The sequence below is a fragment of the Nicotiana attenuata genome, unplaced genomic scaffold (assembly GCF_001879085.1).
Source record: "Nicotiana attenuata strain UT unplaced genomic scaffold, NIATTr2, whole genome shotgun sequence".
NCBI classification, from domain to species: Eukaryota; Viridiplantae; Streptophyta; class Magnoliopsida; order Solanales; family Solanaceae; genus Nicotiana; species Nicotiana attenuata.
In genome coordinates, this window is record NW_017673339.1 from 16,924 (window position 1) to 31,265 (window position 14,342).

General features: G+C 39.4%; 1 protein-coding gene across 1 annotated transcript; it reads right to left on the reverse strand.

The window, feature by feature from the left end:
* Positions 1-10,607: 10,607 nt before the first annotated feature.
* On the reverse strand, positions 10,608-13,484 carry LOC109216092 (NAD(P)H-quinone oxidoreductase subunit U, chloroplastic). The gene is made up of 5 exons (XM_019380223.1): positions 13,152-13,484; positions 12,528-12,589; positions 12,311-12,400; positions 11,792-11,932; positions 10,608-10,830 (listed from the first exon to the last, which is right to left on the reverse strand). Exons 1-5 carry the CDS (start codon positions 13,438-13,440, stop codon positions 10,735-10,737), a joined length of 678 nt encoding a protein of 225 aa, XP_019235768.1. The 5' UTR covers positions 13,441-13,484; the 3' UTR covers positions 10,608-10,734.
* Positions 13,485-14,342: the final 858 nt, after the last annotated feature.

Here is a 14,342-nt window from a genome sequence, read left to right on the forward strand (position 1 = left end):
ATGTTAAGGCTGGAACCCCCGTCGACCAGGATCCTGGTGATGAAATAGTCCTCACATTGTACGGTGATATGCAGGGCTCTGTTATGACCCAACCCTTCAAGTGGTAGCTCGTCCTCATAGAAGGTGATTTTGTGGATCTCTAATACCTGTCCCACCATATTGGCCATTTCCCCGCCGGTGATGTTGCTTGGTACGTAGGCTTCACTTAGCACCTTCAACAGAGCATTTTTGTGTGTCTTGGAATTCTGCAGCAATGAGAGAATAGATATCTGCGCTGGTGTTTTATTTAGCTTGTCAATGACTAAATACTCCTTGGCCTATATCTTTCTCCAAAGGTCGTCTGGACCTGTCTCGATGATGGGTGGCCGGTTGGAGGCCTGCTTGCTGGACTCAGCTAGGGATTCAAGGGTATAGACTCTCCCCATTCTTGTCATTCCCTGTGCTGCAATAGTCTCTTCGAACCTGACCTTGCCTTTTCTCCTAGCCTTAGCTGTGTAATCCCAGGGTATAGCTTTTGTGTCGAATGACGGTATGACAGACATCGCCACTGGGATCGGTGCGGCCACCTTTACTTCGAACGGGACATGTTCTCTAGGTGGCAAAACTACGACTTCAAATGGTGCTGGTGCCTTTGCTGATGGAGCTGCTTCGAACTCAAGAGGGATAGACACATCTACCTTAGTGACCTCAGATGGTTGGATCTGGACCCTGATGGGGTTGAGGGTAACCGATGGCTTCTTTGGATCATCGCCTTCTGTGATCAACCCGATGGATCCCTCGGGATCCCAACCATCCTCTACTTCAATCATGTGAATACCCCTGCCTTTATGGTCTGGCAAAGGGTTGTTGCGGACATTTGGGGCGGGTTCTTTTGCCGTAATAACCTTATTATCGATCAGAGACTGGATCTTGTCTTTCAAGGAGCGACATTCGTTGATGGTATGTCCCTTCATGCCGGAGTGGTATGCACAGGATTTGTTTGGGTTAACCCACTGAGAAAGGTTCTCAGGGGTTGAAGCAGGGATGGGGGTGACATAACCCGTGGCTTTGAGTCTCTCATATAGTTGGTCAACGGGTTCAGCAATGGCTGTATATTGTTTGGGAGCCCTGCGGTCAAAATTTGGTCGTGGTCTAGGGAAGTTTTGACGAGTAGGAGGTGACTGATAGTGGGATGGTTGAGTATTGTAGGTTTGGTAAAGATGCGCGGGTTGGGAATATCTGGGTGAAGTAGGCTGGTATATGGGAGGTGGAGATGGTTGGTAGGCGGGCGGTGAGGGTGCTTGGTAATTCGGAGTGGGCTGATATGTGAGTGGATGTGTCGGGTAGGTTTGGTATTTGATAGGAGATTTGGTTCTTGGTGCAACCATCACATCTCCTACGTCTCTCTTTTTGGACACACCGCCGGACTGCAAGGCCTTATTTGTAGCTTGCAAGGCCTCGAAGTTTGTGACCATACTGCTCTTATTGCCTTCTTCGATTCGTCCCCCAGCTTGATGATGTCAGAAAATTTGTGGCCTTCAATCATCATTAGTCACTTATAGTACTGCGGGTCTTGGGCCCGGACAAAGAATTTGTTCATTTGTTCCTCCTCTAAGGCAGGCCTGACCTAAGCGGCTTCTGACCTCCAGCGAGTAGCATATTCGCGAAACGTTTCCGTAGGTTTCTTCTTCAGGTTCTGAATGTAGAACACATCCGGCGCATTTTCTATGTTAAATCTGAAACTGTCCATGAAATCAGAGGCCATTCCTACCCAACTTGACCATTTCATAGGATCTTGGCTGATGTACAAGGATAGTGCATCTCCTTTTAGACTCCTCATGAATAGCTTCATGCGGATTTTCTCGCCTTTTCCTACCCCAACCAACTTGTCATAATACGTCCTCAAATGGACCCTGGGATCACCTGTACCGTCAAACATCTCGAACTTTGGAGGTTTGTACCCCTCGGGCAGTTCGACATCATGCTGTATGCAGAGATCTTCATAATTCAACCCTTCAATTCCCTTGTTTCCTTCAACGCCCTGGATCCGGCTAGTCAATTTCTTAAGTTCTTCAGCCAGGTTCCTGATAAGCAAATCTTTATGATCAGACTCGGGTGTGCCTGAGATGGGTTGGGTGGAGAGTGGCATGGTCTCCACGTAGATGGGGTGTTATGGTAGGTGTGGAAGTGGTCATTTGTGGAGTTTTGGAGTTCTGGGAGAAGCAATGGAGTGTTGTTTGTGGTGTGGCAAGTGTTGCATTGGGTCTTTGGTGGAATAATATGGGGAGCGGGATGATTTTGTTGCTTTGGGGTGGTGTAGGGTTTTGATGGGAAAGGTGATATATGGGGTGCTGAGCGAGAATGACAAACTTGCCAGATACCGAACCTGGTCGAGCTCTTCCTGGAATTTTAGCAATTTCTGTTCAAGGTGGGATACATTTTCCTTAGGAACCTGAGTACCATGTCCATTAGTGACCTCTACCCATTCAGTTGAATTCCCCCTTCTGACGCTGTTCAAATCTTCCATTTTGCCTTTGTTCTTGTTCTTAATAGGACTTAGAGGAGGAGTGGCTGGAGGGCCCTTGGATCTTGTGGAATAGGATGACGTTGCCAGAGTGCACGAACTAACCTTTGGGGAGGGGAATAACAAAACAAAAAATAAGCAAAAAGGTAACCGAGTTAGTTGGGTGTTACAAAAAAAATGTTGCAATATTTAAACACATAGTGTGAGAATGTAAATCGCGTCCTAATTTGGGGACCTCTTCGTGCCCGAGGTAGGCCTAGCGACAAGTTGATTTGGAGAGCTCAGGATGCTAAATACCTCATTTTATTGATAGAAAATAAGACGAATCCCAAATCGACAATAAATAACAGGAAATAAAAGTCATTAATGGCTTGGCCTTATTACATTTTATATAGCGAAAAGATAAAATCCTATCTACTTGGTCCCTGAAGGACCTTCCCCAGATTCGACATCCTTGGCTCCGTCGAATAGCTTTCCCAGCTCGCGAAGTCCCAGCAATAAGTAGGCCCTGGTTAGATGTCCGCCTTCGTTCCCCTCAGCATTCTGACAATCTTCGACCCTTTTGAGAAACTTTCTTTCCAACTCCACTATGCCTCGCTCCAAATATCCCAGTCGCTTGTTGGCGCTGACAGCTATGTCCTTCTATTCCTCAATTAACTTCTGATTGGCTTCTTGTATCTCACGGTGCTTGCTTTCGCACTCCCGGATCCTCTTGCGCAGTTAGTTGTATTTGATCTGTGCCTCGGCTTTTTCATCTATGATCCTGTGACCTCGAACAAACCCAGGCTGGTCCAGACCATCATGATTATCCTCCAACCAGCCGGAATAGTAGGGAGCACAACCAGCATGGTATCTATCTGGTTCGATGGTATCCTTCCCCATGACGATCTTACAGTGCCACATATGCTGAGCTTGGCACTTGTAAGGGCTATCATCATCCTGGAAGTCAGCCCGGAAGTGACTCATCTTGTCGACCCTGGGTACAACCTGCTTCCTACTAGCTTGACTCATAACCCGGAGAGGGACGTAAGGGTATGTTCCTCTCAAACCGATCAATATCAGGAAAGGCGCGTCTCTGGATCGGGCGATGAATTCCTCGGTTGGAAACCACTCGAACATCCATTGTACTTGCCCCTCGGTCAAATTATCAAACCGTTCGAACCATCCTTTGGCATCCTCCGGCTGAGCAAACATATCGGGGATATAATTCATTTGCTTTGGGTGATGGAAAGCGATGTGATCGTCCCAGTCCCTTCATTGAATCTCTTGTCGGTAGTCACCCTTTGGGAGATGCTCCATGAGCCAAAGTTGAAGTAGCAAATTGCAGCCTTCGAAGTGACTGGCTCCCCGTTGACACTTCTCTAGGGCTCGGTATATTTCCGCAATGATCATGGGCACAATGCTGAATGGTTTCCCGCCAATTCCTTCCATTAAGGTCTTAGTTACCATGGCCAGTCTGGTGTGGATTCTTGCTTTCTTCATTGGAAACACAATCAACCCCAGGAAACAAAACATGAATACAAAGACCCTTCGGTGAATATGCCCTAATGATGTGATGGCAAACTCGTCAGGATAGGTGCGGTAGGATTTGCTGTGATCGTACCTCTCATATAAATAGTCAAAGGGGATATATGATTCTTTTAGGCATGTCAATTCTGTATTCTTCTTCAGACCCATCATTTTGAGAAGCCCCTGCCCTTGCAGTTCTCAGGCATTAGTAAACCCGGAGTTTCCCATACCAAACCGGCCAACCCTCCCATTTCTTCTAGCAAGGGTGTCATCTCAATGTCCCCAAAGCGGAACATAGCCCTTTCAGAATCCCAAAATAATGTGGCAGCTTCTATCATTTTATTGTTGGGTTGAGTTTCCAGGAGGGAAGGTAGATTCCCTAGATATTTTCGGACGAGAGTCTGATCACTGGAGTGAAGATCTTTCCACCAGCTTAGCAGTCTTGGGTGGATGTTGGTGACCATGCCGAATCTAGGGACTTCGTGCCTCATTATCTGCAAAATAGAAGGGTTAGACCCTACCCCCACCAGACTCGACTATTAAACATCAACAATTAGCATTAAGCATTTGATTCTCCAAATAAATGCATAGAACATGATGATGTCCGTTTGGGTTTAGGGAAACCCAGTGGACTTTGGACAAGGCTATCTTAAAGGATCATTATGTGGACAACATAACTGATCCGGCTAGGTTTGACCATGATGCATGTACAATTTAAATGGAATAAGGTTTCTATGGGGTTTCAGACTGGTACCCTTGAGCGGACAACTCAAGAGGGAAAGGCACGGAACCGTCGACTACACCGTTGATCGACTGGTTTTACCGTAAATATGCCTTTTCCGAATTTAGGGGGTAATAATATAGGAAGAGCGCAACCACTCATTATAAGCGTTGCTATGGGATTTGTTTGGCACGAGTGGAATATGTATGTTGAGCATGATTATGCAACAATTAAAAGCATGTTGTCACGTATTTGCACGTTAAGAAAGCAGTAAATACAACAATTTCATAATTTAAAGCAGTAGTAAAGGAAAGAAAACAAAAAAAAAAGACATGTCAGTTTTGCAATGGAAAAGGGGAATTGAATGCTTAAAGAATTAACAAGTAATTTCACATAAAGAGATATAAATTCACAATAACAGTCTAAAATGGTAAAAGCCAAATGTCCCCAGCAGAGTCGCCATGCTGTCGCGCCCCCTTTTTTTCCCTCCTCGCGGCGGGAGAATCGGGTTTATGACATTTTTGGTATGGGATGACTCGTTCCTTTTGGGAACTGGGTTTTGCATTTTTGAAGAGTCGCCACCTAGTGATTTATGGTGCATTAGGACACCTTACAAGATTCAACTACAACTACGCTTTTGATAACCAGAGACAGGGTAAGGGCTTTAAAATTATCCCGAAGGGAAGGTGTTAGGCACCCCTCAGGATCCACTAGTGTGGTTCCCGGCCAGACAGTCATTGTGAATTTGGTGCAATTAACAAGTAAACAAATAAGGCTCAAATAAGAGGGGATTTTAATACACAAATGCTTGAAAATAAACAAAACATGGAAGAGCAATTATAAAAGGGTGACTTTTGAAGAGAAATCAAAATATTTTTTTAAGACAAAGAAAGAAAGGGAAAGAGGGTCCTAGGTTTAATCATAATATGGATCACATCAATGCAATACCCGATAATCACTCCTCAAGAGAGGGGCTACACGTGGTATTAGCGCACCGGTCATCATATCCATATCTACCCTTTCCCACCCCGTTTAAGGTACTAAAGCGCAAATTGGTCTCGTTCGCTATTGCATGCTATTACCCGTCCCATTCCTATCAGTCCCGGAGGTACTTAGGACTACTATTCCTAAAGGGAAGGGGTATTAGGCTGATTGGTTTCAAAGGACAAAAATCTAAGGCGACGTACAAAAACACATACTGCATGTTGGGGAAGAATATAAACAGATAAAGGCTCAAATACACCTCTTTGAACAAAAGCACATAACTAGCATGACTTACACATACTTTTAGGGTCTAATTGAAATACTAAATACGAGGGGAGTTTGATTCAGAGCCAGATTCATCAGATACCTCAGATAAGAAGCCCAAATCAGGCCTGCCTGCTGGTTGGAGCAGTTACTAATTAACAGAGGCGAATTCAGTTTTATTGTTATTACTCTATGGCTTGCCTAAGTGTTTAGACGAAGTCCTATAGGCAAGATATCTACTTAATTCATAATGCGGCGAAACAGTAAAAAACGAATTGTTTGAGATCTTGTAGGCATGCTTGTTAAACCTTATTAAGTAAGGGAATTAGATTGTTTAAAACCGATTCAGAATAGACTGATTTTAAAACAGACCAATTTCAGATTCTGCAGGTGATGGTATCTACTATTGCTGATTTAAACCCTATGAACATGATATCTAACATTGACTGTGAATAAAATGAATCAAATTTATTTAAGAAGCCCTATAGGCATGATTTCTATATGTTACTGATCTCAGCATTACGAACATGACACTTATTTTTAGCCGTTTAGAACCTAAAACATGATATCTAAGTGTCATGCAGAATTTAAATATGTCCTATAGGCAGGTTATCTAGGTGTGACATTGCCCATAAAGAAATTGAGATATATCCTATAGTCATGGTGTCTAAGATGCAGTGTTGAACGCAAAGAATTTAAAACAGTCCTACAGGCATGCTTTCTACCCTTGAGCATACATGATCACCCAACCCTTTTTACTAGCCAACCCCAAATGTTTATTACAACTTATTACAAACTAGAAATAATGAATTACAAAAGAAAGAATGAAAGAAAAAGCTACAACCATAGGAAAGCCTGATTTGACTTCCTATCTGAGATATGCAAGGAACCGTATCATTGCCAATGCCATTGATTTCAAAACCTCCTCAGACCTGGGTGTGTTAGAGTTCCCTAAGGGCCTCAATAGGACCCCGGGCAGTGCTCACACCCAAGTTATACAAACAGAATAGAGATGAGTGCAGTGTGGAAATGCCAGCCCTCATGTATCCAAGTTCAGATGGAGCTCATGGGTCCCAAGGCAAGGCTCACATGAAGGGGGCAGAAATTAAGTCTAAGAAGAGAGTGAAAGTGCGTAAACAGAGTTTTAAGAGCTGAGGAATAAAGGAGAGGGAAAAGGGTGGTGGGAGTAAGCCATTAACATTTCAGGGAATCAATAACTTCACACAAAGGGGGGAGGGGATTGGGAATCCATTGCAAGAAGCCTATACACTTAGACATGGGTTAACTTTGGGCATGCACAGCAATAAGAAGTGCTGACATGGCTGTAAATCAACCAGAACACATAACAAATAAGGGAAATATGGAGGTTATGATCCTAGGAGGATCAAGTTTGGGTCATGCACAGCAATTCACGATGCTGTCATGCCCCAAACCAACCACAAGTATTAAACACATTGGGGTAGGGACTTAGGATTCACAGGTCATAATACATTGATCCAGAACAAGAGAAGTAAAACTACAGCATGCCAAATAGTGGTACTGGGTTAAGTACAATCAGTAGGCAGACAAGAATGCAAGAAACAGTAAATAAGCATGTTGTTGTTGGTGCAGAAAACTTAATCGGAACATACCAATAAAAAATGCAAAATGCAAAAAATAGGCAAGTTCCCCACAGCCTAGCTTTGGCTTTCAGCTGGCTAGGTAAGGCAGCAATATAGCAGCAGTAGAGAAGAGAGAGAGTTTTAGTGTAGTGTGTGTTTGAACTCAAGTGTTATGCCTTGTGTTCGTGTTTGAAAGAGAAGAAGTACAGGGTATTTATAGTTTTTGAAAACGAGTGAGAGAGAGGTAATAAGCCACAAACATGGAAACAATCATGACTCGGAATTAATTATACAAGTGATTCCCTTTAATTAAGGGAGCACTGTTTTAACGGGTATTGACAGGTTTAAAACAAGGAAAGAAATCAATTTGTCAGCAGGCTGACAGTTGCCATAAAAGCAGTAGTAAAATATTTAGCTAGCAATCGAGTCTAGGTACAGAGATACTCTAATTTTGGAAAGGATTCAGTAAGGCATAGGAAAAGAAATCAGTTAACTTTAACGGGCAAGCGAAATCAGAATTTCACAAAGGAAAAGTTTGAAATTAGTCACAAGTTTGAAAATCAGTCAAAGAAGGAGAATCAGCATATAAATAGGGTGCATAAACATTATACATGCGAGGCCAAGCCTGTTGGCAAGAGGAAATAGCGTGCAGTAGTAGCACAAAAAGAAAAATTCAGTAGATAGCAACACTCGAAGCATGATAGTCAGTTGAATCAGTAGTGAAGAAACATAGAATATCAAAAGCATGCGAAAATCTCACAGTAGCAAGTGAGGAAAACCCCCTTTGAAATTAGGGTTTCGAACATAATCGAGTTTTAGAGATGATAGAAACTCAGAATCAGAAGAATCACACGAAGGAGCAAGTGGTTTCTAAATAAAGAACTTCAAATCGAGTCATGCACTTAAACTAATAGTCTCAGACTCAAAGCCATAGGGTTTTCAGCAATAGAAGAATTTTAAAGATGGATAAACAAACAAATCGGATAAAACTCAAGCAAACAAACATTCGACTAATGAACAGTCAAAAGAAATTAGGGCTTTAACATGCAAACTCAGGCAGCAGGATAACACGAGCAAACATAGCAACATATGTCAAAATCAGAGAAAAGTTTTGAAATAACTTAACAAGAAAACCCTAATCGGAAAAGAGAAAGAGTTTTGAAAGCAGAGTTTTAAAGAGAATTTAAGAAAACGCTTAGAAGTTCAGAGCAAACATAGATCTGAAACAGATCTAAAAGAAATCGGAAGGACCTTAGAGGTTAGGGTTTCAGAAGAACTCCAAATGATGAGAAAGGCTTTGAAAACCATCGATCTAAGCATGAGAGTCAAGAGTCTGACTCGAATAGCCATGGCTGGCCGGAGAAAAGGTCAGAGACGACCGGAGAATAGCCATCGAGCAAAGACTGGACAAAACCCTTCATGATATGGTCATAGGACCACAGAATCGGACACGTAGAAGCCATGGGAGGTGGATATAGGTCTCCAACGACCATGGAAGCCATAGATTTGGCAGATATTAGGGTTGTAGTTTGATGGAGGCGGCTAGGGTTTGAGAGGATTTGAGAAAGGATTGAGAGAGAAGGGGTAATTCAGGGGCGGCGGAGTTTGGAAAATGAAAAGGGTTTGGGGGTCTTTGGGTTTAATTAGGAAATGAGGTCTGGTGGCCGTTGATCATTTTGATCAACGACCTAGATTGAACGGGTAGGTGGGGCGGTTTAGAGAATAGGGTTTGGGTCAGTTCAGATTGTAATTGGGTTGGGGTAATTGGGTTTAAATTTGAGGTCCAATTCAGGCTGTAATTGAAATGCAATTGGGGGCTAGATTTTAAATAGCCACTTTTCCCTTATTTATTTTATAAAAAATAGCAAATTAATTTCAGAAAACAAATTAAAAGCATTAAAAAGATTGATAATTTATAATTATCAATTTAAAAATACTGGGCTTAATTTTATGAATATAACCGCATTTAGATCTTAAAAGAGGCTAATATTGCAATGGTATGCAATTTAGCTTAAAAATACTAAATAAATTTGTAAAAATATGCAAAAATTATCTTAGCTATGTTTTAGCATAAATATGAGAATCCAATAAATGAATCATTAAAAAATAATAATTTTAGAAATTATTATTGGATTTTTAGGGATAAAATATGGCAATAAATTGATTTAAAAATCTTTAGAATTTAAGAAAAAATAATAAAACATCTGGACATACTTAAATATGCATGCATATGCTATTTTGAAAGTATTTTGCCTATTAAAAAATATATAGAAAAAAATTGGGTATCAACAGTTGGCACTCTATTCCATGAGAGGGTATTTAGCTTTACACACTAGTACTATCCATGTGGGATAAGGTTATCCATGTCCTCTACCCCCAGGCTAGACTCTCCTATTTTGGCACCTCCTTTACTCCCACCTTTCACCCAAATTGGGTCCCCAGGGTATCAAATTTGTTCCCTATTTTCATAGGCAGTTCTTGCGGCAGCATTGTTCCCATCCTTCCATTTTCACCCTTCCTAACTCTTTTGTCCTTTCTCCAGAGGTTGTTGCCCCTTCTTGTTGTGTTAATTTTATCCATGGCCTGATTGTCCCCTTTGTTGATACTTTCAGTTTCTTTGGTGCTAAATGTGCTTCCCCATTGGTTGTATCAGTCCCTCCTTTTGGTGTTCCTTCTGTTTCCCTGGTTTTTCCTTTTCTTCTTTTATGAATTTCCTACATCCCTTCATCTCATGCACAAAATTCTTATATTTCTCGCACAATGTGGGCTTCCATTCATAATACACTTCTTGTTTAATAATTCTCCCTCATTCATCCTCAAACATTATAGAAGTTGGATAATTTTTATGCAAGTTTACCATGACTAGAACCCTGGTAAATGCAACCATTCCTTTTGCGATGTAGCTCTATCAGTCTTCAATGGTTTTCCCACTAGTCTTGCCAATTTAGTTAGTGCAGATTGTCACCACACTTTTACCTATAGAAGTAATTATTGTTGCAAAGCTATTTTGCAAAAAACATACAAATTAGATGAGTGATTGCTTTGAATTTCATTAAAATGCAACAACCGAAGGCGAAGTATATATACAACACGAAGATGAATATCATTCTATATTTTTTACAGGATAAACTCGATGTAGCTTAATTCACTTTCTAACGATTAAAAGCAATCGATAAGACGGCAGCCAGCACAAACCAACCTAAAAAGAAATATCCCACCAATCTGGTTGGTTCCACATCCTCTGGTTCCTGCAATCGTGTTTATATATATAACAACCACAAATTAAAATGTAAGTAGAAAATATTCATTCACTATTAAGAGAAGGATGTAGTGAAGTGTGTACGTATCTACATGTACGAATTAAGAGTTGATTACAAGAACACTTGATCAGCGAAGAAGAGATCGTGTAACTAATTTAAGGTTTGAAAAATTTTGGTTTTGAGGAATGCTATGAAAGAAGTGCGAGACTTAAACCTCTCAAATATACTTCTGTAAGAATTTGAGGTGCAGTGAGAAGAAGCTTTCGGAGGAAAGTGAAATGATAAAGAATTGAAGAACTAAGTTATGAAAACTCAAGTTATTATTCGAATCAGGCCAACTTTTGCCTTAATAGAATTCACACGTGGTCACTAGTTTTCCCAAAATAAGGAGAAATCTGCTGCTTATTACTTACTCGCAGAAACATTCAACCTATACTATTGACTATTGTCATGTCGTTCACCTATATTTCTGATATCCTTTCTTTCTATTTAGAAGTTTTTTTGGCTTTGAATGGGATAAGTAGAGAATGAAACAATATTCCTACCATTCTTATGTCACAATAGTATTTTAGTAGGCCTGTTCAAATGAATGAAATACTTTTGTATTTGGAAATATACTTTCATTTTATCATTAACGAGAATATTTTTATATTCACACAAATATTATTGAATATTAAAATCATAAATTTTCAAAATTTTCATAATCACATAAATGTAATGACATGGTTAAGATCAAAAATATTAAAAGTCTTCATTTTTCCCACGCCGTGCCAAACGAAATTCATTTTAGAACAAGACAGTCTTTCATATAGGAATACATCTTTTAATTAATAAAATAAATTGTTTTTTCAAAGATGTGTATATTAGCCAATTCTTTAATTAGAGGAGTAGTGTCTTTATTACAAAATGTAAATTAATTCTGGAATTATAAAAAAGAAGGAATTAGTACCTGAGGAGGAGGAGTTCCTGTAGACATTGGAGTTTTATCAACCTCAAAAGGCCACTTGTATTTATCCGGTGCCTCACTCCTTACCAAGCTCCAATCATACAGCCTTCTCTCCTCTGGTGTTGACAAAATTGAATATGATTCCTATGCCCAAAAATAATAACAAAAATGTTTTAAGGGAAAACTTTTGTGCAGGTCATTTCTGAAACCTTTCTCGAAAGGAAATAAATTACAATAAATAAATAAATACTCCTTACGTTTCAATTTAGATGAGGTAGTTGACTCGGCACGGAATTTAAGAAAACAAAAAGACTTTTGAAACTTGTAGTTTTAAAAGCTTAAGGGGTAAAAGCTCTGTGGGGCCATGACATTTGTGTCATTTTATGATTATAAAAGCTTCTCATTAAGGATAAAATGGATCAAATGAAGAGTTTAAAATTAAATTATTTCCAACGGTATAAATGTATCATTCTTTTTTAAATGAAAGAATAAGGAAAGTGTGTCATGTAAGTAAATAAATACTTTTAGGCGCTCAAGCTTCTTGTTAAGCTCCACTTCTTCCAATCCCTCATTCATAACTTCTTCAACCTTCTTCTTGTACGCAACTGGTACCTATATTATAGGCAATATAAGTCAAATACTAAGAAAAAACATCAAAACATTGGACATTACAATTTGTTCTTTTTCTTTATGATTATTTTGTTTTCAAGGGGATTGGGTAGAAAGAGATTGTGTGGACCTCATTGTATGAACATTTTCTTGGAAGTCCAAGTCGGTCATAGTGATCTATATCTGTTATTGCTGCATTCTAAAATGAAATTTATTAGTCAAATGATACATTCATATTGAAAAAAAAAAGAGTTTGACTTCTATATACGCTCTGGAAAATTTAGACAGTGGATCATCTAAGAAATAATTACTCATAGCACCATAAAGCTTGGGATTAAATATTCTTAAAAATAGACACTGAAAGGCACTTGACATCATCTGTACACATAACTTAAATCAACAACGACCCGGTAAAATTCTACTAGTGGGTCTGGGAAGGGTAGTGTGTACGCAGACCTTTACCCTACCCCGAGGGATAGAAAGACTGTTTCTGAAAGACCCTCGGCTCAGGAAGACGAAAAGAGACAATATCAGTACCACAAACAGACACCATATAAATAATAACAGCATCACAAAGATAAAAAAATATATGAAACATAAAAGCGATAGCCAGTAACAAGACCCGGCACTATGAAAACGAAAGAGTAGTGAGACACAAGTTAACCCAAAAAAAAGTCACTTAAAGTAAGGGAATCACAACGACAATATTTAAAGAAAGGGGAAAAAATAGTTAGAACAGTAGTAAAACGAGCACCTATGCCAAGAAGAGCTTTTTCAACATTAAGAGCTGAGATTATAGAAGGTGGTCCAGGTGGAAGTTCAACTGATGAGATTTCATTAGTTGTTGCTGTAGCGGTTTCAGTGGATACATCGCTGCGGTCGGAGTTTTGAACGATAAGCAAATTTCTAATCCGTTTGGTGGAATTACCAAAATAAGGAATAGAGATAATTACTGGTATATTGTTACTAGAATGATTTGTAATTGTTGGAGATGATAGGAAATTTTTGCTGGAAATGTAGGGAGTTGCTCCTGTGGCAGCCATATCTTCTTGTTACTCTGTTGTCCATGTTTCTACTTCCTTCTTGACATTCTGTTATCAATTCAGATAAAGGATTGGTAATTCAGCGCCAGTCATTTTCTTGTCGTGATATGGTATATTACGGATAAATGTTGACTACTAGAGATAACGCTGTAGTATACTGGTGATAATTCCTGCCTGTTATGCTGGTAGGGGTGGGCATTCGGGCAATTTGTATTGGATATGAAAATTTCGGTTTGGATTTTCGGTTTTCAGATTGAAGAAATGACAATCTAAATAAATTCGGATCGGATTTTTTAAGTTTGGATTCAAATAAATCGGTTTGGATATTTTGGATTTTCGATTTGAGCTTATAAGTTGAGATCTTTCTTCTTTCTACGATAATGAACATCCAAATGAAGTATTCATGTTAAATTTCCTAGAAAGTTCTTTATTTTCACAGCAATTATCCAAATAAAGTATTCAACTAATAAAATCATCATCAAAGAAATACAACAGACACTATAAGTCCGATAAGAAGTAGCAATGGTAAAATCATGTTCAAATAGAAAGTATTTTGATAGTGACTTAGTAATTAGTATTGAATATATGAGATTATGTCTGACGGTTAGGATATTGGACTTGTTACTATTGGCATATGAATGGACTAAATATAACATATAAATATTTCAGATTTTCGGATATCCAAAAATGTGAAGTACCAAACCCAATATCCAATCCGAAATCTAAAATTTTAAAAGTTAAATTTGAAATCCAATTCATAATCCAAAAATCCAAACCAGAAATTTAAACAAATTTAAATTTTGGTTTGGATTTCCGTATTTGCCCAAACTATGCTCACCACTGTGTTATGTCGAGGAAGAGGCAAATCCGAAAATAAAGAAGATAAAGAACACCAAATTTTA